The sequence below is a fragment of the Lemur catta genome, chromosome 1 (assembly GCF_020740605.2).
Source record: "Lemur catta isolate mLemCat1 chromosome 1, mLemCat1.pri, whole genome shotgun sequence".
Lineage (NCBI taxonomy): Eukaryota > Metazoa > Chordata > Mammalia > Primates > Lemuridae > Lemur > Lemur catta.
In genome coordinates this window covers 44,770,946-44,793,085 of record NC_059128.1, presented here as the reverse complement: position 1 = coordinate 44,793,085, position 22,140 = coordinate 44,770,946, and the positions used below count along the sequence as shown (strand labels likewise).

At 40.0% G+C, this 22,140-nt stretch overlaps 2 protein-coding genes across 6 annotated transcripts in view; one reads left to right on the top strand and one right to left on the bottom strand.

Moving 5' to 3' along the window:
* L2HGDH (L-2-hydroxyglutarate dehydrogenase) overlaps window positions 1-8,029 on the bottom strand; it is a 44,845-nt gene extending 36,816 nt beyond the window's left edge. For both annotated transcript variants that reach the window (XM_045567540.1, XM_045567549.1), the window contains exons 1-3: window positions 7,520-8,029; window positions 1,721-1,836; window positions 864-1,015 (exon numbers count right to left, since the gene is read on the bottom strand). In XM_045567540.1, coding sequence (XP_045423496.1) covers window positions 864-1,015; window positions 1,721-1,836; window positions 7,520-7,647 — 396 coding nt within the window. In that variant the 5' untranslated portion in view covers window positions 7,648-8,029. The remainder of the gene's footprint in view (window positions 1-863; window positions 1,016-1,720; window positions 1,837-7,519) is intronic.
* On the top strand, window positions 7,783-20,677 carry DMAC2L (distal membrane arm assembly component 2 like). Of its 4 annotated transcripts, XM_045567589.1 has the most exons (6): window positions 7,783-7,876; window positions 9,544-9,579; window positions 15,853-15,964; window positions 17,230-17,438; window positions 18,381-18,552; window positions 19,740-20,677. In XM_045567589.1, exons 3-6 carry the CDS (start codon window positions 15,861-15,863, stop codon window positions 19,852-19,854), a joined length of 600 nt encoding a protein of 199 aa, XP_045423545.1. In that variant the 5' UTR covers window positions 7,783-7,876; window positions 9,544-9,579; window positions 15,853-15,860; the 3' UTR covers window positions 19,855-20,677. The 4 variants fall into 4 exon arrangements, with proteins under 4 accessions (XP_045423545.1, XP_045423564.1, XP_045423556.1 ...); XM_045567608.1 differs by lacking the exon at window positions 18,381-18,552 and having other exon boundaries at window positions 19,740-19,856; XM_045567600.1 differs by lacking the exon at window positions 9,544-9,579 and having other exon boundaries at window positions 7,784-7,876.
* The last annotated feature ends 1,463 nt before the right edge of the window (window positions 20,678-22,140 follow it).

Genomic DNA, 22,140 nt, shown 5'->3' with positions numbered 1-22,140 from the left:
AACATGGAGTTACCGTACAACCCACACCCAGGTATACACCCAAGAGAGATGAAAACATATGTTCACACAAAAACTTGTATACAAATGTCCATAGCAGCATTATTAGTAATAGCCAAAAAGTGGAAACAATTCAAATGCCTATCAGCTGATGAACAGATAAACCAAATGTGGTATATCCATACAATGGAAAATTGTTCAGCCATAAAAAGAATGAAATACTGACTCATGCTACAACATAGATGAACTCTGAAAACATTGTGCTAAGTGAAAGAAACTAGTGACCATAAAATACATGATTCTATTTATATGAAAAGTCCAGAATAGGCAAATCCATAGAGGCAGAAAGTATATTAGTGGTTATTAGGGCCTGGGGGGAGGTGGGAATGGGGAGTGACTACTAATCGGTGTGAGGTTTTTTTTGTGGGGGGGAAGTGATCATAATAGTCTAAAATTAGACTTTGTAAATATACTAAAAACTGAATTGTGTACTTTAAAAGGGTGAACATGGCCAGGCACAGTGGTTCATGCCTATAATCCCAGCACTTTGGGAGGTGAGAGGACTACTTCAGGCTAGGAGTTTGACACCATCCTGGGCAACATACCAAGACCCTGTCCTTACAAAAAACTTTCAAAAAAGGGTGAATGGTATGGTATATAAATTATTTGTCAATAAAACTGTTATTTAGAAAATTACATGGAATAAGTCACAACATCATTTTTTTTAGTTATTCCCTAACATTAGATTTCACAGATTACATAGATAAAAAGGAAGATGACAGCAAGTATTTTTACAATTTCAATATTGAACATCACTAAGAAAATGCTAGTTATAAATAAGTTAAGAACCTAGTAAAAGGCCATACCTTCCCACATTGCTTGTAGGAAATTCCCTTTTGGTTACAGTACTCATAGATGAGGGCTGCACCTTGTACACATAATTTAGCTTTCAGAGATTCAGGTTTATAATAAATTCCACTATGTATGACACCACTGTTATGTCCAGTCTGGTGAATAGCTATAGAACAAGAGAAACAGGGTAAAAGAAAGTACATGACTCATACAAAACGTAAGAGGTGAGAGAATAAACTTATAATTGAAGCTATTAGAGACCACATCATTTAAAATTCTGCCCTAATTTGTTCAGATGACTGGTAACTTCCTCTAGCAGCCACCCGTGGTATCCATGTTTCATCTCTCCAGCCCATCTCTGATTTCAGCTACAACTTTGGCGTACAAACTCACCTCTCAGTACCAGCAAACCACTTTAGGGGCCCACTAGGGCTCTTTGCATTCTGCTCCAGGACCTTTGGTAACTTGTTTTATTTTGGGGGGGAGGGGCACAGGGGTGCTCAACATCACTAGTGGCAATACTCAACCAATAGAGACAGGAGCTGATGGATAAATGAGCACAATCCTGGAAGACATTGTTCCTCAGGGATCTCAGTGAAATCAAGCTCACAGCAACAACCTTGATAATGCACCCTCATGTGGCTTTTCCTCTTTCCCTGTCTTATTCTCCCTATCCCCTCACTCCTGCCTCCTCAGATAACCTCTCAAATAGATCACCTACATCCAAGTCCTTGTCCTATGCTTTGCTTTCAGGAGAACCCAAACTAAGATACTATTAACATCAACATTCAGCAAGCATGCAAGATTCCAAACTGACAAAATGAGCAGCTGCCCAAATAAGCCCAAAGGGCAACAATGATAACATACATACCTAAATCTTTCTCCTTTTCCAGAACACTGATCGAAAGTGCTGGATGTCGCAGGATAAGTGCTCTGGCAGAGGCAAGCCCCACAATTCCGCCACCAACAATGACTATGTCAAACGAGCTTCAAGAGAAAGACACCTTTAAAGTAATGCATGTTTACAGTAGACCTCACCAAATTCACACACATAATTTTCATCACCAATGGACAATTAAACTATTCATCTGTAATCACTAAAATCAAATATGTATTGGGTTTTGTGCTATTTGGCGTCACACTCATGAAAAAGCCAAAAGTTATATGTGTTGTTGGTCAATAGTATAAGCATCACATTCATGAAAAAACCTTTAAAAGTTACAAATATTGCTGGTCTGTAGTACAATCAGATACAACCTATTAGCAAGCAAGATGGCTTGTTGCCCAAGCTGCTCTATGTCTCCATAGTATCTGTCCTAGGCTGGTTACATTAAGTGATTACAGTCATGCATCACTTAACAATAGGAATACATTCTAAGAAATGCTTTCTTAGGCAATTTTGTTGTGCAAACATCATAGAGGGTACTTACACAAACCTAGATGGTACAGCCTACAACACACCTAGGCTATATGGCATGGCCTATTGCTCCTAGGTTGCAAACCTGTACAGCCTATTACTGTACGTGAATATTGTAGGCACTTATAACACAATGGTATTTGTGTATCTAAACATATCTAAACATAGAAAAGGTGCAGTAAAAATACGGCACTATAATCTTATGGGACCATCATTGTACATGCAGTCTGTGGTTGACCAAAATGTTGTTATGCAGTGCAAGACTGTACTTTGTGTTAAGTATCATACTTTTCTACCACTTGGCTTTTAGGAATTCCATAAGAATAACTATTATTAAGACAGGCTTCACATTTTCCAAAACCTCCATAATCTTCCACTAAGGTAGGTTTTAAAACATTTACAAATACTTATCTGTACATGTATGACTTAATCATATTTTACATACAGTCACCTCTCAGTATCCACAGATTGGTTATAGGAACCTCAGGGATACCAAAGTCCATGGATGCTCAAGTCCCTTATCTGAAATGGCACAGTATTTGCATATTGCCTATGCACATCCTCCTACATACTACATACTTTAAATCATCTCTGGATTACTAATACCTATAGCCATGTAAATGCTATGTAAATAGTTGTTACCCTGTATTATTTTTTATTTGTATTATTTTTATTGTTGTATTATTTTTTTCAAATATTTTTGATCTGCAGTTGGTTTTTTTCCTATATCAAGGTGATATCTATACCAACTGGTGACTATCAATATCCTACAAGAACAAATAAGTCCACAAAAGGAAAGCGTGTGTGAGGGTGTGTATGTAAGAGAGGGTGATATCTTTCTTACTGTTTTTCTTTCTTACTTTCAAGTTCAGCTATGATGCTATGCTTTGCCTTTAAGTCTCAATTTTCTGTAAAAAGTAGCATAACCCTGGCACTTTGCGGGGGTAGTCTTGATTTCTGTAACAGTGTTTTCCCATCTTTTTGATAAATATAACATAAAATTGCCTTTTAATAAATATAACATAAAACCTTTGGTGAAGTAGATCTTCCACTGAGAGTCACTACTTTGGTACAGATTCCCAGCCAAGAAATTTTACCAGGCTCTTGTTTTTGCAGATGATATTATAATAAAACTATCAATAAACTCTTTATTTTCAAACATAAAACTACCATACTGAATAGGCTTTTTTCCAACTACATGTGCCACTCTTCACTCCCTCTCCTCGAACCTGAAAAATCCCTATACGATGACATAAAATCATTCAAATATGCTTCACAAACTAAACCACAAACCTCCAGGCACCCACTATGGGGAAAGGTACCAAGAATAACAGTAATAGATGAACAATGAAGGATATCTGCAGGCCAAGCTAACCATGGAGGCCAAAGGGGACATCTTTCTCCACAACTCACTTTATCTCAAGTCAACACCAATGAGCAGTTTAACAGATAACTTTTTTAAAGCGTTTTACTATGAAACAGTTCAAACCTACACAAAGGTAGACAGAATAGTACCATGAAGCTCTACATACATATCACCCAGGTTCAATAATTATCAACTCATGATGTATCTAGCTTCTTCTATACCCAACCTATTTTATCCCCTCCTGTACTATATTATTTTGACGCAAACCCTAAACATAACATTATTTCATCTATAAATATTTCAATAAGACCTTTTTCTAGTCTCAAAGATCTCTTTCTAAAAGACCTTTTTATTTCTAAAAGAACTCTTTAAAAACACACATGCTACCGTTATTGTAACTAAAAAAATTAACAATCATGTTTTATATCATCATATATTCACTATAAAACTTTTAGGCCAGACGTGGTGGCTCATGCCGGTAATCCTAGCACTCTGGGAGGCTAAAGGTGGAGGATCACTTTGAGGTCAGGAGTTCCAGACCAGCCTGCACAAGAGCAAGGCCACCATCTCTACTAAAAACAGAAAAAATTAGCTGGGCATGTTCTACCTACTGGGGAGGCTGAAGCAGGAGAATCACTTGAGCCCAGGAGTTTGAGGTTGCTGTGAGCTAGGCTGATGCCACAACACTCTAGCCTGGGCCACAGAGTGAGACTCTGTCTCAGGTGAGAAAAAAAAAAAACCTTTTAGAAAAAAAATAGGACAAAATCTTTGGGACCTAGATTTGACACCAAAAGCATGATCTCTAAAAGAAAAAAAAAGTGGTAAGATGGACTTCATAAAAATTGAAAACTTTTGCTCTGCAAAAGACCTGTTAAGAGGATGAAAGATGGCCAGGCGCAGTGGCTCACGCCTGTAATCCTAACACTCTGGGAGGCAGAGGCGGGCAGACAGTTTGAGCTCGGCAGTTCCACACCAGCCTGAGCAAGAGTGAGACCCCATCTCTACTAAAAAATAGAAATTAACTGGACAACTAAAAATATACAGAAAAAGTTAGCCAGGCATGGTGGTGCATGCCTGTAGTCCCAGCTACTTGGGAGGCTGAGGCAGTAGGATTGCTTGAGCCCAGGAGTTTGAGGTTGCTGTGAGCTAGGCTGACACCACGGCACTCTAGCCCGGCAACAGAGTGACACTCTGTCTCAACAACAACAACACCAACAAAAAAGACCAGCCTGATCAAGAGTGAGACCCCATCTCTACTAAAAATAGAAATTAGCTGGACAACTAAAAATATATAGAAAAAATTAGCCCAGGCATTGTGAATGCCTGTAGTCCCAGCTACTCGGGAGGCTGAGTCAGAAGGATTGCTTGATCCCAGGAGTTTGAGGTTGCTGTGAGCTAGGCCGATGCCACAGCACTCTAGCCAAAAAAAAAAAAAAAAAAAAGATGAAAGACGATCAAAAGATTGGGAGAAAATACTTGCAACCATATTTAACAAAGGACTCATAGCTAGAATATATAAAGAACTCTCAAAACAAACAAGCCATTTGGAAAATGGGCAAAAGATATGAACAAACATTTCATCAAAGAGGACATATATACAAATGGCAAATAAGCACATGAAAAGATGTTCAACACCATTAGTCACTGCACTGTTGAAACACCATTGCATCAGAGAAATGTAAATTAAACCACAATGAACTATCACTACACTTCTATCAAAATAGCTAAAATTAAAAAAGTGATAACACCAAATGCTGGTGAGAATGCAGAGAAATTGGATCACTCACACATAGCTGGTGGGAATATAAAATAGTATAGCCACTCTGGAAAACAGTGTGGTAGTTTCTTAAAAAACTATACTGCATTTTCGGGCATTTATCCCAGACATAATTTATGTTCATACAGAAATCTGTATATGAATGTTGATAGCAGCTTTATTCATAACAGCCAAAAACTAGAAACAGCTCAGATGTTCTTCAACTGGTGGTAAATGTTTAAACAAACTGTGATGCACCCATACTATGGAATGCTACTCAACAATTTTTTTAAAACCCACTATCAATATAGGCAACACCTTGGATAGATAGATCTCAAGGACATTATGCTGTGTGAAAAAAGCCAATCTCAAAAGGTGACATACTATACGATTTCACTTATATAACATTCTCAAAATCACAAAATTATAATGATGGAGACCAGATTAGTGGTTGTAAAGGGTTAGGAAGGGTGGAGAGGTAGGGTGTGAACATAAAGGGTTAGATAACATAAGGGATATCTTTGTAGCTATGGGACATTTCTATATCTTAATTGAAGTAGTGTTCACATAAATTAACATAAATGATTAAATTGCATGGAATTACACACATACGCACACACAAATGAGTGCATGTAAAACTGATGAATTCAGAACAAGATTTGTGGATTGTGCCAATATCAACTTTCTGGTTTTGATGTTATACTATAGTTATGTAAGATACCATTTGGGTAAATGGGGAGAAGAGTACACGGGACCTCTCTGTACAATTTTTGCAACTTCCCATGTACAGATTTACAATTATTTAAAAATAAAAAGTATAAACAAAACTTTCACTAACCCCAATTTTCTTAAGAAAATGTTCCCAAAAGATTTTCAACATACCCCGCAACAAATCACAAATGCTATTACTAGTATCTCACTCTAATCCCCTCAATCCACTAACACACAGCAGCCAGAGTCAACTTTTTTGTTTGTTTGTTTGTTTGTTTGTTTGAGACAGAGTCTCACCCTGTTGCCCAGGCTAGAGTGCTGTGGCATCAGCCTAGCTGACAGCAACCTCAAACTCCAGGGCTCAAGCAATCCTACTGCCTCAGCCTCCCAAGTAGCTGGGACTACAGGCATATGCCACCATGCCCAGCTAATTTTTTCTATATATGTTTTTAGTTGTCCATATAATTCCTTTCTATTTTTTTTAGTAGAGACGGGGTCTCGCTCTTGCTCAGGCTGGTCTCGAACTCCTGAGCTCAAACGATCCTCCCGCCTCTGCCTCCCAGAGTGCCAGGATTACAGGCGTGAGCCACCGCGCCCGGCCCAGAGTCAACTTTTGAAATATCAACATTTAATCACACCTCCCTTCTTTAGAATCTTTTAAGTAGCTACCTATAACTCTTAGAAAAAAAAATTTAAGGTGTGGTTAAAATAACCTTGCCATGATGCAGCCCTTCTCTGGTGTCATTCCACACCATCTGCCTTCCACTAAGCTCCACTCACACTCACATTGCCCACCTTCTAGTCCTTGAAATAGCCATCAGCTTTTCAGCCTTAGAGCCTTCGCACAAACCATTCCTTCTACAGAGAGCAAAGACAGTGGTTTCCAATGTGACTTCCAAACTTCAAATCACAGGGCACTGAATTCTGCAGGCTTGATTAGCAACCGAGCTGCTTCTCACAGGGGAAACCCTCTGCAGTATGTGCCAGGTACTGATTGATTTAAGACCCATTTCAGACCTTCCAAGCAACACCAGGGATGCCAGCTACAACACATTTGATTGCTTACAGTGTACTAGATCCTTTTATCCTCAAAAACGACGACCTACAGGAGAGACAAAGATTCTATTCACAAGTGAGCCCTTAAGGAGGTTAGGTAACCCACCCACAATTGAATAGTAAAAGGGTTGTATTCAAAGCCAGAACTGCTCTTGACCTCTAATCAACACTGCCGTTCCTCCGGCCCATAAATGCAACAAATGAACCCTGCAGGTTGGTAGCTCCTGGGATCCAAGGCTGGAGCTTCACGGCATCCCAAGCTCCTCTCACGCCTGGGGCAGGGAAGCACGAGCAGGGGCATTGGTCCAACTCGAGGCACCTCTGACAGAAGCAGCAGAGCAGGCGGCGGGGGCCGGCCACTCACCTGGTGCTGGTGCTGCGGCCACCCCCACACTGCGACCAAGGCCTCCCCGACGCCGGCCTGGACGCCCCGGGGAACCCCCCGCGCGCCCGTCCGCAGGCACTACCCAGGTAACGCAGCGCCGCCACCATTGCCTGCGCCTCTTCCCAGCCCACAGAGGTAACCGCTTGAGCCCAACACTCTGCCGGGCACCCGGCGTTCTCTGGCCCCGCCCCCACTCAGGGGCCAATGAGGCGCGCGCCTTCGCCCCACGTGGGAGCGGCCGCGGTGGCCAATGGGCGCGCGCGGCGGAGGGCGAAGAGCAGGCCGACGCCGTAGACGCTGGGAACGCGGGCTCGCTCGCTCGCTCCCTCCGACGCTGTGAGTAGAGCAGCTAGGCCCCGAGCGGGGCGGGACTAAGGTGGTGGTTACGCTCTGCCCTCGCCCTTCTTCCAACGCTGGGCTGGCTGAAAACCTGGTCTTCCGGGTTGGGCGTCTTCCACCTTCACCGCCGAGCGGACTTGGGGCCGCGGGAGAAAGTCTGGGCATGTTTACGGGGAAAATAGCAGGGGCGGGCCCTGGGGCCTCCCTTCTCCCGGCCAGCCCCGCCCCCCGCGATCGCCCGCCCCGCCCCCAGCGGTCTCCAGCCCCGCCCCCAGCGAGCCGCGTGGCCGCAGAAGGGCGCTCCCTGTCTCGCCCTGGCCATCGCTCCTAGCGGAGGCTGTTTGTCACGACAAAGCCTGACAGCCTGCAGTCTTCTGGACTTTCTTTAAATGTCCAGCGCCTACTCTGTACGGGACCGGGCGCTGGGCACGGGATAAACCAAACAGTTCTGTTTCTGCCATCATTTAGCAACGTGTCCTTTTTTAAAATACTACACCGAGATACAGTTCCTTTTCTTTGCCTGTAAAAGGAGGGCGATGGGCTCTGTAATCTCTAAAAGACCTTCTAAACTCTGTAAAATTCTGTGATTCACTATCACTGTGCCAGTTTAACACCCCTTCTCAGTGCTTGATGGCAGTTTTAAATGTTCAGGGTTAGGACAGCTGAATAGAGCAAAAATAGAACGATATAACATTATTGCTGAAAGGACTTTATTTGCCTGTTTGAATCGGTTCCAGTCATTGGTCGGTGGCTCAGGGAAGTAATTTCACCTCTTTGACTCAGACCTTCCTCTGTGACAGGAATAGTATTAATAGCAGCGTCTCCCTCATAGGGCTGTTGAGTGGGTTACATGCGATGAGGCTCATCAGGTGTTGAGCACAGCTAACCATTCGGTAAATGACGGCTTATATTATGTTTAAATGGCTTTACCGCGAACAGTAGTACGTATTTTGCTTTATTTGTGAAAACAAAGTATTGTCTGCTTGTCCCATCACAAATGAAAAAAAAAATGAAATAGTTATTCAGCTTTTTATTTTGAGGTAATTGTAGATTCCCCAGCAGTTGTAGGAAATAATAGAGATCCTGTGTACCCAATACCCAGTCTCCCCATTGATAACATTTTGCAAAACTGTAGTACAATATTGCAACCACATAATTGACATTGACACAATTCATTGATCTCATTCAGGTTTTCCCAGTTTTATATTTCTCTGTATTTCTATATAATTATTGTCGCATGTGTAGACTCTTGTATCCACCACCACAGTCAAGGGACAGCACAGTTCCATCACCAGGAAGATCCCCCAATTTGCCCTTTTATAATCACAACTTCCCCTTGCAGTCCCACCCAATCTTTTCTCCCTTTCTAAAATTTTGTCATTTCAAGAATGTTATATAAATGTAATTATACAGCATGTAAGATTTTGGGATTGGCTTTTTTCACTCAGCACAATCCCTTGAGATCCATCAATACTGTTGTATGTATGAATTCCTTTGCATTACTGAGTAGCATTTTATAATATGGATATGCTACCTACAGTATGTTCAACCGTTCACCCATCAAAGGACATCTGAGTTGTTTACTGTTTTTAGCTTTTATGAATAAAGCTGTTAAGAACATTAGTGTACAGCTTTTTGTGTGAACCTGTTTTTTGTTTCTCTAGGATAAGTGCCCAGGAGTTCAATTGCTGGATCATATGGTAAGCACGTGTTTAATTTTATAAGAAAAGTGGCTGTACCATTTTACATTCCTACCAGAATTGTATGAGTGATCCAGTTTCTCCTCATTGTCACCAGCATTTGGTGTTGTCACTATTTTTTTATTTTAACCATTCTGATAGGTATGTGGTAGAGATGGTTATTTTTTAGTTTGAACAGGATATAGTTGATTTGTTACTAGCTTAAATATAGAATTATATGCTTTGAGGGGCTGTGATCAGACTTTTGTGGGCTCTGGGCCCATAGTCATGATTGCTGTACTACTACATGATTTTGAGCATGTGCTTCTTAGTTTAGCCAGGGTGAAAGAACTCAAAATACACGTTATTTTATTTTATTGAGACAGGGTCTCTGTCGCAGGGGCCTGAGTGCAGTGGCATGATCATAGCTTACTGCAACTTAAAACCTCTGGGCTCAAGCAATCCACCTGCCTAAATAGCTAGGACTATAGGCCGGTGCTACCACACCTGGCTAATTATTATTATTTTATTATTTTGTAGAGCTGAGGTCTCATTGTGTTGCTCAGGTTGGTCTCGACCTTTGGAGCTCAAACTGTCCTCCCACCTCAGCCTCCCAAAATGCTAGGATTACAGGCATGAGCCACTGCGCCCAGCCACACATGCTCATTTTATAAAATTTTCTCTGCTTACTTTCCCCCCAAGATTTGACTGTATAGTAGTTTGTTTCAATTAAGTAATTTCAAATTAAGGGCTTACCTTGCATTCATATACTCTATAATGTTTGTATTCCTGACACTAGGCTTCTCCGTTGAGAATTCATATTCTTCTTCCTCCATGTAGGTGAGAACCTATAAGAAGTTAGTTCAATGAGTGCTATGTGATGTTGGCCTAAGGATGGCTTTTGGGACCTATGCTTCTAATACCTAATGAATTTCCTTGTTGATTTGTTTCACTAGATTCTACACACCTCAGGAGTAAGAACTAGAATCAATAATGGGTGATTTACAGTGGATGGGATTGTAATTTGGGAGAAAAATACCCCATTCTGATGCCATCCCATCCCTCCCTGTCACCACTTTACCATCTTCAACAAGTAGTTCATTAATTCAGTATTTTTGACCACCAAGTTAGCCTTCACTTTGAATACCCCACTGAGTAATTGCATTTAATATATAACATCAGAACTTCCACTTTTAAAGAAACTGTTTTTATACAAACAGAGAAACTATCAAACTGTGAACTAAAATAAAATGTTTTTTTTTTTTTTTTTTTTGAGACAGAGTGTCACTTTGGTGCCCAGGCTAGAGTGAGTGCCGTGGCGTCAGCCTCACTCACAGCAACCTCGAACTCCTGGGCTTAAGCAATCCTACTGCCTCAGCCTCCCGAGTAGCTGGGACTACAGGCATGTGCCACCATGCCCGGCTAATTTTTTCTATATATATTTTTAGTTGTCCAGATAGTTTATTTCTATTTTTAGTAGAGACGGAGTCTCGCTCAGGCTGGTCTCGAACTCCTGACCTCGAGCGATCCACCCGCCTCGGCCTCCCAGAGGGCTAGGATTACAGGCGTGAGCCACCGCGCCCGGCCTAAAATAAAATGTTAAGGCTCAACCCACCGCTGCCTAAATGGACCCCCTCATGGCCAAAAGGAATATCCTAAATTAAATTGGCTGCCAGGAAGAAGGAGGTCAGACATGTCTTATCATGCCCCCTCCCTTCTTGGGAACATCCTTTGTAACCCATTAACAGGCCTAAGGGTATGGGACAAACTTGTAGGTCTTCAATTTGCACAACAAATATATATGTGGTGGCTTATCTCTGATAAACAGCAACTATGTTAAAACATTCCAAGCCTTTAGACAAAGCTTCATGTCTTTAGCCAATTACAAGCCAAAGAATCTTTAAGCCACCTATAACCTATCAGCCCCCCCCCTTCCAGATGGCCCACCTTTTTGGGCCAAACGAACGAACGTATGCCTCCCATGTATTGATTTATGACTTTACCTATAACCCCTGTCTCCCTGAAATATATAAAACCAAACTGTAACACAGCCACAGAGAGTCCACTTGCTCAAGGCCTCTTGGCTGTGGGCTCCGGGTCATGATCCTCAAATTTGGCTCAGAATAAATTTCTTAAAAATTATTTTACAGAGGCCAGGTGTAGTAGCTCACTCCTGTAATCCTAGCACTCTGGGAGGCCAAGGTGGACGGATCGTTTGAGCTCAGGAGTTCAAGAGCAGCCTGAGCAAGAGCAGGACCCCGTCTCTACTAAAAATAGAAAGAAATTAGCTGGACAACTAAAAATATATAAGGAAAAAAAATTAGCTGGGCATGGTGGCGCATGCCTGTGATCCCAGCTACCCGGGAGGCTGAGGCAGAAGGATCGCTTGAGCCCAGGAGTTTGAGGTTGCTGTGAGCTAGGCTGATGCCACGGCACTCTTGCCTGGGCAACAGAGTGAGACTCTGTCTCAAAAAAAAAAAAAAAAAAAGTAAAAAAAAATAAAAAATAAATTATTTTACAGAGTTTGGCTTTTTTTCCGTTGACAACGCCTACTCAGAAAACACTTTGTATATATCCTGTTTTGAGTAACACTTTATAGATCTGATTTCTAAGTTACAAACATAATTGCAACTTTTAGAAACATTGTTACAAACTTATAGTTCTAAGTCATGTTCTTTTTTTTTTTTGAGTCAGAGTCTCACTGTGTTCCCCGGGCTAGAGTGCTGTGGCATCAGCCTAGCTCACAGCAACCTCAAACTCCTGGGCTCAAGCGATCCTACTGCCTCAAGCCTCCCTAGTAGCTGGGAATACAGGCATGTGCCACCATGCCCGGCTAATTTTCTCTCTCTCTCTCTCTGTCTCTCTCTCTCTATATATATATATGTACATATATATATACTTTTTTTTTTAGCTGTCCAAATCATTTCTTTCAATTTTTTTAGTAGAGACGGGGTCTCGCTCTTGTTCAGGCTCGTCTCGAACTCCTGACCTCGAGCAATCCTCCCACCTCAGCCTCCCAGAGTGCTAGGATTACAGGTGTGAGCCACCTCACCTGACCTGTTTTTATTTTTATTTTTGTTTTTATAGTTTGAATTTCTGGATTATTTATGGCAGTGACAATTTAGTAGAGGCTATTTTCTAACTTTTAACTGGATTATTTTAATTTATTAGAGCTAAATTCACCAATTTACCACTAGAGGTCTCCTCTTTCCTTGTAGAAAGCATTCCCAAAGGTAGCTGCTTGCACTCAAGTAGGAATAATTCCCAAAACCAATTAGCAAAGTTGCAGTTGAGAAAGTAAAAACCTATCAATTTTTTAAACCTTTATTGCCAAATATGAATCTAATTTTCATGTTCAAGTTATTTTAAATATATCTAGTGTTTTTAGAGTTCACAGCTAAAGTAAATTTTTCCTTCCCCTTAAACTGAATTATAAGATGGGCCAAATGAATCAAGGAAAGTATTCAAAGACCACTGTAATTCACCTGCTTAATAACAGTTTATTTGGTTTTGTCTTTCTCCATGGAAATTTATGTCAACCATTGAAGACTATTAATTAACACCGTGTTGGATATTATTTGTTTACATGTCATCTGTCTTCTTCATTAGACTATACATTCTGTGAGGATGGGAACCATGTCTTTCTCTGTGCCTCTCTCTCTCCTTTGTTGTTTTGGGTTTTTGTCTTACCATTGTTTCTTTTGCACTAAATATAGCAGACATTCAATAGACATTTATTAAGTGAATGAATGAGCAGATGGACATGGCATTTAAATGAGGTCTGCAGGCTGGATGAGATTTCTGCAGATAGGATTGGTGGGGGGCGGGAGGGGGGTGGAATAGAGGGAACAGCCTGAGCAGAAGTTGGGAAGCTGAGACTTATAAATGAGGTTGGCAACCAGTGGAGTTATTAGAGGTGGTCACAGGTAGAAAGAACTTTAACAAAAAGCTGTAAAGGGTTGAGAAGGTGAGAAGAGGTAGCAGGGGGAGAGGTTTGCAGTAATGAAGACAGAGTGATGGTGGAAAAGGGATGAAGAGGGTATTAGGTGATTCCAGGCCACATCTCTCATTGTTCAACAGCTTCAACATCATCAGTCACTTCCTCAGCTCTAAGGTGGTTCCCACTCAGGCATCTATCTAGTCCTCTTCTTTCCCTTAAATTCTAGAAATTTGAATGATTAAGGAAAGGGACCTGGATTGGTAGGCGAGAGAACTGGGTTCAAGTTTCAGCACTGCCACCAATTAGCCATGAAACATTGAGTAAGTCCCCTTAAACACATGCATTTATTTTACTCCGCCTTGTTCCAGAAAGAATTTAGGGTGTCAGCAAGTTACTTAATATCAGGGCTTCAGTTTCCTCATCTCTAAATGAGAGGTTTGGTCTAGGTGATCTAAGTTCCTTCCAACTGTAGCATTTTGTGACTCTGATTCCAATAATTTATTTGTCATCTCCACTTAGAAGTCCTGCCAAAATTTCATATTTAGAATGTGAAAAACTGGAAGAAAAAAAGTGGAACTCACAACCCTGTCCTCCTGATGTTGATTTCTGTTAATGACATCACCATCCTACCAGTGACCCAGGACTAAAACTTGGTGTCATCTTCAATTTTAGCCTTTGCCCCCCTAAATTTCACTGAGTCATATGGAATCTAATGACTATGTAATGTCATTTCCATCTTTCCCGACTGGGCCCTTTCCTAAGGCTACATACAGTTGAAGCCCTTGTTGGCTGGCTGTCTCATTCTGTTGACTCTCAATCTTTATGCCCCTGTTTGAGTAAATCCCTGAGGCACAGCTGTTAACAATGCCAATGCTTTGTTCTAAAACCTCAGCAACTCCCAACTGCCTGCAGAATACAGTCCAAACTCCCTGGCTGAGCATGAGAGACCTTTCATGGCCTGATTATGCAAATTGCCTGCCTCTTCTCATGACTCCCATGTGCTAACGAAACTGAACTACAACATACCTTAAATGTTTCTGCCTCATCTAACAACCTAGTTAACTTTTCTTGACACCCTTGTTGAAATTCTCTTTATCCCTTTTTTTAAAAAAACTCTTTTGAGGCATTTATCAGCATCTGTCACTTATTTTAACTACTTGGTAACTTGTCTTAGTCCATTCCAGCCTGCATTAAATTGTCAGTTCCTCAAAGCAGAGACTATGTTTCATTTATCTTTTTCTCCTCACCTTCCCCACCCCACCACCATACATACCCGGCACATTACTAGAGAAACTTGAATTGAGATAAATCAGATTGAGACCTAGTCCAAAAATCACTTTCTCGACTCATGATTATAGATTTTTACAGCTGGAGGTCATCTAAGCAAAGCATCTCATTTTACAAATGAGAAAACCAAGGGGCAGGGAGGTGAAGTTACTTGCCCAGTCTTTCCCAGCTGCGTTTGCACAGTTGTTTGCACTGCTCTGGTGACACGACTTGCAGCTTTGTAATAGGTAGGTCTGTTTTCATGTTTTCTCTTCCATCCTGGATGTAATGCATCTTAACCTCAACACATTGTTTTTTGGGTGACTTTAGTGTGTCGGTTTGATATTGAAAATGTAGACTGGGAGGGGAGCTAGCTGGTTTGGGTACATTTGTAGTACACTGCCTGAACAGACACTAGGTGGCATCACTGCAGACAGACTGCAATTGAGGTTTGAAAATGGGTCTTAATATTAAAGCTAGAAGGAACATTAGACAACACCATTCAGTCCGACCCTTCCTTTTTGTTTTGTTTTGTTTTGTTTTGTTTTTTTGAGACAGAGTCTCACTCTGTTGCCTGGGCTAGAGTGCCGTGGTGTCAGCCTTGCTCACAGCAACCTCAAACTCCTGGGCTCAAGCAATCCTTCTGCCTCAGCCTCCCAAGTAGCTGGGACTACAGGCATGTGCCACCATGCCTGGCTAATTTTTCTACATATATTTTAGCTGTCCATATAATTTCTTTCTATTTTTAGTAGAGACGGGGTCTCACTCTTGCTCAGGCTGGTCTCAAACTCCTGAGCTCAAACAATCCGCCCGCCTCGGCCTCCCCATGTGCTAGGATTATAGGCGTGAGCCACCTCGCCCGGCGCCGACCCGTCCTTTTTGAAGCAAAAAAAAACAACAAAACAAAAAACCCAAGTACCAGAGACAGGAGTGACTTGCTCAATAATTGCCAATAACTGCTGAGTGGGAAGTGAGTCATCAGCTTTATTGACACAAGAGAACTGACTCTGAAGTTGTGAAGTTACTACATGTATGGGACTCTGATTGCCAGCTGATGATCTAATGTGAGCACTGTTTTGTGTGTCTAGATTAAAGGATGCTGTTTGGAAAAGTTTCCTGGCAGTTGTGTGGCCTAAAGAAACTCCCATGGTCATGTGATTCCAGATACTTCTGGGGCTGGTTGAATGCAGTGTTTAATAAGTAAGTTCCTCTAACTAAAGTGAAGAAAGGTGGGATTGTTATAGCTAGATGAGTTCCCAATAGCTCGTTTCATTATTTCTTGTATTTCAAGTGTTTTTTGAACATTTTGTGCAGTATGATCTAATTTTGTTTACAAACAAATAAGACATACACACAAACATGGAAAAAAGACGAGAAAAGTAGATTATGGAATATTAACTGTGGCTATCTGGGTTGCAGGAGTTCAGTGATTTTTCTTCTTTGTCCTTTTGATGCCTTTCAAGTTTTCTAAACTTTTTATACAGAAAAACTTAGTAAATGTAATTTTAAAATATTTTATGGCTTTTTAAGGGATGTAGTTAGCCTTTTGAGTACTATCAAGGGAACCCAAGTTTTTTAAAAATTAGTGGGTGGCATGCTTAGAAATATCATTTTGAAACTGATGAAACTAACCTCTTTGCTTAATGTGGCATTGTGATTACTAACTAGAGAAAAAGGCATATGTAGAAGTTAATAAATATCACTTAATGAGATTAACTTGAACATAGGTTCAAAATTATTTCTTCTTTAATATTTTATCAATAATGCTAATCAAGTGTAGTCATTCATTTAATACATAGATACTGAGTATCTATGGTGTCAAGCACTGTGCTACATATGAATCAATAAAGACTCATGTTTGCCTGCTAAACTCATATAAAAATAATATGCATTGACAGAGTTTATTTGGAAACAAAAACAGAAGCAAAAAATTTAGCAGGTAGAACTATAGCTTTTTTTTTTTTTTTTCTTTTTTTGAGACAGAGTCTCACTTTTGTTGCCCGGGCTAGAGTGAGTGCCGTGGCGTCAGCCTAGCTCACAGCAACCTCAAACTCCTGGGCTTAAGCGATCCTACTGCCTCAGCCTCCCGAGAAGCTGGGACTACAAGCATGCACCACCATGCCCGGCTAATTTTTTTTTCTATATATATTTTAGTTGGCCAGATAATTTCTTTCTATTTTTAGTAGAGACGGGGTCTCACTCTTGCTCAGGCTGGTCTCGAACTCCTGACCTCAAGCGATCCATCCACCTGCCTCGGCCTCCCAGAGTGCTAGGATTACAGGCGTGAGCCACCGCGCCCGGCCAGAACTATAGCATTTTTTAAAGTGGATCTCACTAATACATTTATCTCTCTCCTCAGTTATTCAAAATGAAAATTTTTGCTGTTCTGTATTTCTGTTAGTGAATATAGTTAAGAAGTTAGTGATTATTGTAAAATAGAGCTGTTTTTTATCTCTGGCCAACAGAGTGGATTATGAACGCATCAGGGATGTTGGCCCCAACAGGGCGGCGTCTGAGTGGCTGCTGCGATGTGGGGCCATGGTACGCTACCATGGCCAGGAGAGGTGGCAGAAGGACTACAACAACCTCCCAACAGGCCCTCTGGACAAATATAAGATTCAAGCCATCGACGCCACGGACTCTTGTATTATGAGCATTGGATTTGATCACATGGGTAACTACCCTATCATTTTGCTTATAGGAAATGCAGGTGATTTGCATTGATCATTTTGTTGCAGTTGTCTCACTATCATAGTCATAGGTGTGTTCTTTTTTGCCCATTTCAGTACAATCACGTTTGTTTCTTCCTGTGTTTGATATCTATTTTCAAATTAAACAGAAGTTACAAACACCTTCTTCTCCTTCCTCCTATCACTAAGCTTGTTTCTAATATTAATACATGCCTTTATTCTGTGGTTTATTGACTTAAAATTCAAGGCCTTTTTTGTCAAACTTCTAGCATTGAGAAACTCTCAATAATGTAGGAACAATCACATCTACACAGCTTCTGCTTGCATGGGCATTTCTTTCTTCTAGTGCATGGGCATTTGATGCAGAGTGGCCCTGTTCGTCAGCACGACCTGTATAGTGAATAACTTCTGTGGTTAATAGGGTAAGCAATTGTTCCAGTTTTCATGAGACTAAGGTATCCCAGACCATAGGGAACTTTCAGTCCTAAAACCAGGTCCTTCCTGGGCATACCAGGGGAGTTGGTCATCTTAATGATAAAGCAGATTTTTATTTAGTTATTTATTTATTTTTTTTTTGAGACAGAGTCTCACTCTGTTGCCCAGGCTAGAGTGCTGTGGCGTCATCCTAGCTCACAGCAACCTCAAACTCCTGGGCTCAAGTGATCCTCCTGCCTCAACCTCTTAAGTAGCTGGGACTACAGGCATGCGCCACCATGCCCAGCTAATTTTTTCTATATATTTTTAGTTGTCCATATAATTTCTCTCTATTTTTAGTAGAGACATGGTCTCACTCTTGCTCAGGCTGGTCTCGAACTCTGGAGCTCAAATAATCCTCCCGCCTCGGCCTCCCAGAGTGCTAGGATTACAGGCATGAGCCACTGTGCCCAGCCTAAAGCAGATTTTTAAACTGTACTTTTTTTCCCCAGAGGGCCTAGAGTATGTTGAAAAAATAAGACTATGCAAGTGTCATTACATCGAGGATGACGGTTTGAAGAAACTTAGTCAATTTGAAAAATTACAAAAAAGCATATTGGAAATGGAAATAATTTCCTGTGGGAATATCACAGACAAAGGCATCATTGCTTTGAGTAATTTAAGGTAGGTGGTCAAAACCAAAGTGGAAACGTGATAATGATGTTAAGGTGAATATTAATAAAAGACACAGTTGGGGGGTGGTGTCTTTTTTTAGTTTTAAAACATATAATTTAAGAAAATGACCTCATTTTCATCTATAATTCTTTTTAAAAGTTAAAATGATCAACCTGAATTAAGGTTTTATTGTATTTTTTAGGGGGCATGTTTAATTAAATCTACATAAAGTACCTAGCATGGTACCTGCAACAGTAAGCCCTCAATAAGCATTAGCTATTATGCTTTCCTTCTTTTAAAGAAATTTTCCCCAGGTTTTTGGTATTCTCATGACATTAGTTGTATACCTGTTAGCATTTCACTCTGTAATTAAGTTGCTTGAGGGGAAAAAACCTTGAAATATTCTCCTATCTCTGGAGCCTAGAACACTGCCTGCCACTATAATGAATTTCAAAAACATGCATCCATTGGTTAGGAAAGCTGTTCTGCCACCAACGAGACCCATGCCATGGCCTGGAGTAAGTCACCCAATCCCAAACAAAAACAGATACTACTAGCAAAAAATGTTTAATTCAGAAATTGTAGGATTCTGAGTCTTATCAGAGTGATGGAGAAAGAATATGTTTGTTTAATCAAATCTCTATTTAGAGATCCCATCATTCACATTCTGAATCTAATTAATGTAGTTCTGCTTTAACATGTAACAGATCTGCCTGTAACCTTAGTATCACGGGAAGTTTGAGGAATTTTAAACATTAAGACCCAAAGCACTAGATTTTTCATCTCCTACATTAGCTGAGGCTTCAAAACTTCATCTTCTAATACAAATCTGAGTACCTTTAAGAACTTTCCCAATTTTTTTCCTTTTGGGGGTTAAAATTCATATTTTATATTTCACATACAAAGGAGATCTATGTCATATATATATGAGATATTGATACATATATAGTATTTAGAAAGATTCAGCTAGATATATTGATGTAATTAAGAACAACTATAATTTCCAAAGTCTGGCTTAGTTCCTAGCATGAATTTCATTTAAAATAGTATTCAAAAACTACTGCTTTAAGACATTTTGAAGGTGTAGGTTGATATAAACACATTCTTTATGTAATTTTTTTAAATGTCGATAAACTGATTTACTTTTAATGCTAAAGGCCAAATTGAAGTGACTCTTTTCTGTCTCTTATTTGCAGAAACCTCAAGTATTTGTTGTTAAAGGATCTTCCCGGAGTTAGAGAAAAAGAAAATCTTGTCCAAGCCTTTAAGACAGCACTGCCTTCTCTGGAACTAAAATTACACTTGAAGTAAAATAATAAGTGTATTATTTGAGTATAAAAGATCATTTGAAATTGTTGATCCTAAACAGCAACAAATATGGAATCACCAATAGAATTATAAGGATGTCATATCATGACATCGTAGAAGTAGAGAGTCCATCATATGTAGAAAATAAATATTCAGATGTACTCACTAAAGTTCCTGAGAATTTATGTACATTAATTCATTTTAGGAAAAATGCAAACAAGGCAGCATTTTAAATCTAATATATTCCTCATTTAATATACAGATATATACAGATATCTCTGGTAGATACTGATTTAGTGTTCTTTAAAGTGATTTAACTGTGTAACACAGATATTCTTTATTGTATTATAACAGTAATTTGTATTACATTTTACTTTAAAGTTACTGAAGCATGTTACTATAAATGCCCAATTATGAAAAACTGGAAGCTAAATTGCAGATTCATTGATGGAGTCAATTATGTAAAGTAGTCAGTGGTTGCTGAGGCTTGCATTTCATACTGATTCCCAGGATTTGCATGCATTTCCTATGATCCTGCATTCCTGTGTTCTTGATAGCATACACCCTTTCTCAAAATGCATAGTTGCTGGTTAATTTGTCTATTTTGTAAGCTTAGGCTAGTGTTTTATTAAAACTGGACTTAGATACTTGGCTGAATTCAAATAGAATAAAGGAAACAATTATAAAGACCAGCAGGCTATGTTTAGGTTTTTCTTAAATTAAAAAATTGCCTAAAACAAAATTTTAATGTGTCAATCAGACACTAATTTTTCTTCTTTCATATATCTTGGATACAACGTCTTATAAGCTCAAGGGACATCAAAAAGAAGTGAAGTATAAACACAAAAGTCAATTTCTATCTAGAAAGCAGTAATAATGTCACAAGTGGATAAAACAGGTCTTTAATTTTACCTACTTGAAATAGCCTTGATTCTATTGTTATTAGTTATATGCCAGCTTGTTTGTGGATTTCTGTATGTTTGGTTTGAACATTCAGTTGTTGAATATCAACTTGATTAAAAATAATTTTTAAATAAACACTTTCTATGATGCAGCTTTCAGGTAGAAAATGAATTTTAGTAGTGTTTAGAAACTCGCTCGTGTAAATAGTACATAGCATAAATGAGACACTATTTATAAATATAATCAACACTGTCATTTAAAAAATCAGAAAATGGAAAATAAAAAAGACAAGGATGTAGAATAATCTCATGTGATACAATGGTGATTTCATGCTGAAGAAGAAGAATACAGATATGGTTAAACTGAACATAAGCATAGATTTACTAGAACTCATTAGAAAAAAATGAGTCCTTTTTCTCAAGTGTGTTTCATTATCGTGTGGTACAACAACTGATTTACCACAATTTAGTCAGAGCTACTTTTCTATTCTGAATGGTTTTCTGTAATAAAACTATTGGATGAATTAGGCAGTTATAGTTATCTGCCAGCATCAAGTGCATTTCCTTGGATTAAAGAAAAAAAAAATTTTAACTATTCACAGAAGTGTGCATCCTTCCTTGCCATTTGAACCAAAGCTGCCTAAGGGGAATTGAATAATATTGGGACTATTCTTTAACACACTGTCAGGTCTCTGTAGGAAGCTACATACTTTGGGAAGCCTTAGGATATCATTAAATTGCCTGGGGTATCCAAAATTATTGAACAGATGCCAGAATTCAATGGATTACTTAGTAGTAAGTGAATGGGGTCAAACACTGTAATGAAGAAAATTAACACAGGAAGAAAATGAGAGTGCTAGGCCGGGCGTGGTGGCTCACACCTGTAATCCTAGCCCTCTGGGAGGCCAAGGCGGGTGGATCGCTCGAGGTCAGGAGTTCGAGACCAGCCTGAGCCAGACCCCGTCTCTACTAAAAATAGAAATAAAAATTATCTGGGCAACTAAAAATATATATAGAAAAAATTAGCCAGGCATGGTGGCGCATGCCTGTAGTCCCAGCTACTCAGGAGGCTGAGGCAGGAGGATCGCTTAAGCCCAGGAGTTTGAGGCTGCTGTGAGCTAGGTTGATGCCACGGCACTCACTCTAGCCCGGGCAACAGAGTGAGACTCTGTCTCAAAAAAAAAAAAAGAAAATGAGAGTGCAGAAGATATGTTTTAAAGATACAGTAAAATATAACTTTGAAAACCATGGTTGAGAACTGCTAGGAAATAGTGGCAGCACATCAACCAGAAATGGTGCTGAGCTGTAAGAAACAGATATGAGGCTTCACACTGCCATTCTGTCTAGGGGACAAGGATGAAAAAGCTTTTTAATAAGGAGCAGTAGG

What these genes read in the sequence shown, in the direction of transcription:
- DMAC2L (XM_045567589.1), top strand. Translation starts at nt 15,861, where the DNA reads ATGCTGTTTGGAAAAGTTTCCTGGCAGTTGTGTGGCCTAAAGAAACTC. An exon ending in CATTGGATTTGATCACATGG is followed by an intron (nt 17,439 to 18,380) that starts GTAACTACCCTA and finishes TTTTTTCCCCAG; the next exon opens with AGGGCCTAGAGTATGTTGAA. An exon ending in ATTGCTTTGAGTAATTTAAG is followed by an intron (nt 18,553 to 19,739) that starts GTAGGTGGTCAA and finishes TCTTATTTGCAG; the next exon opens with AAACCTCAAGTATTTGTTGT.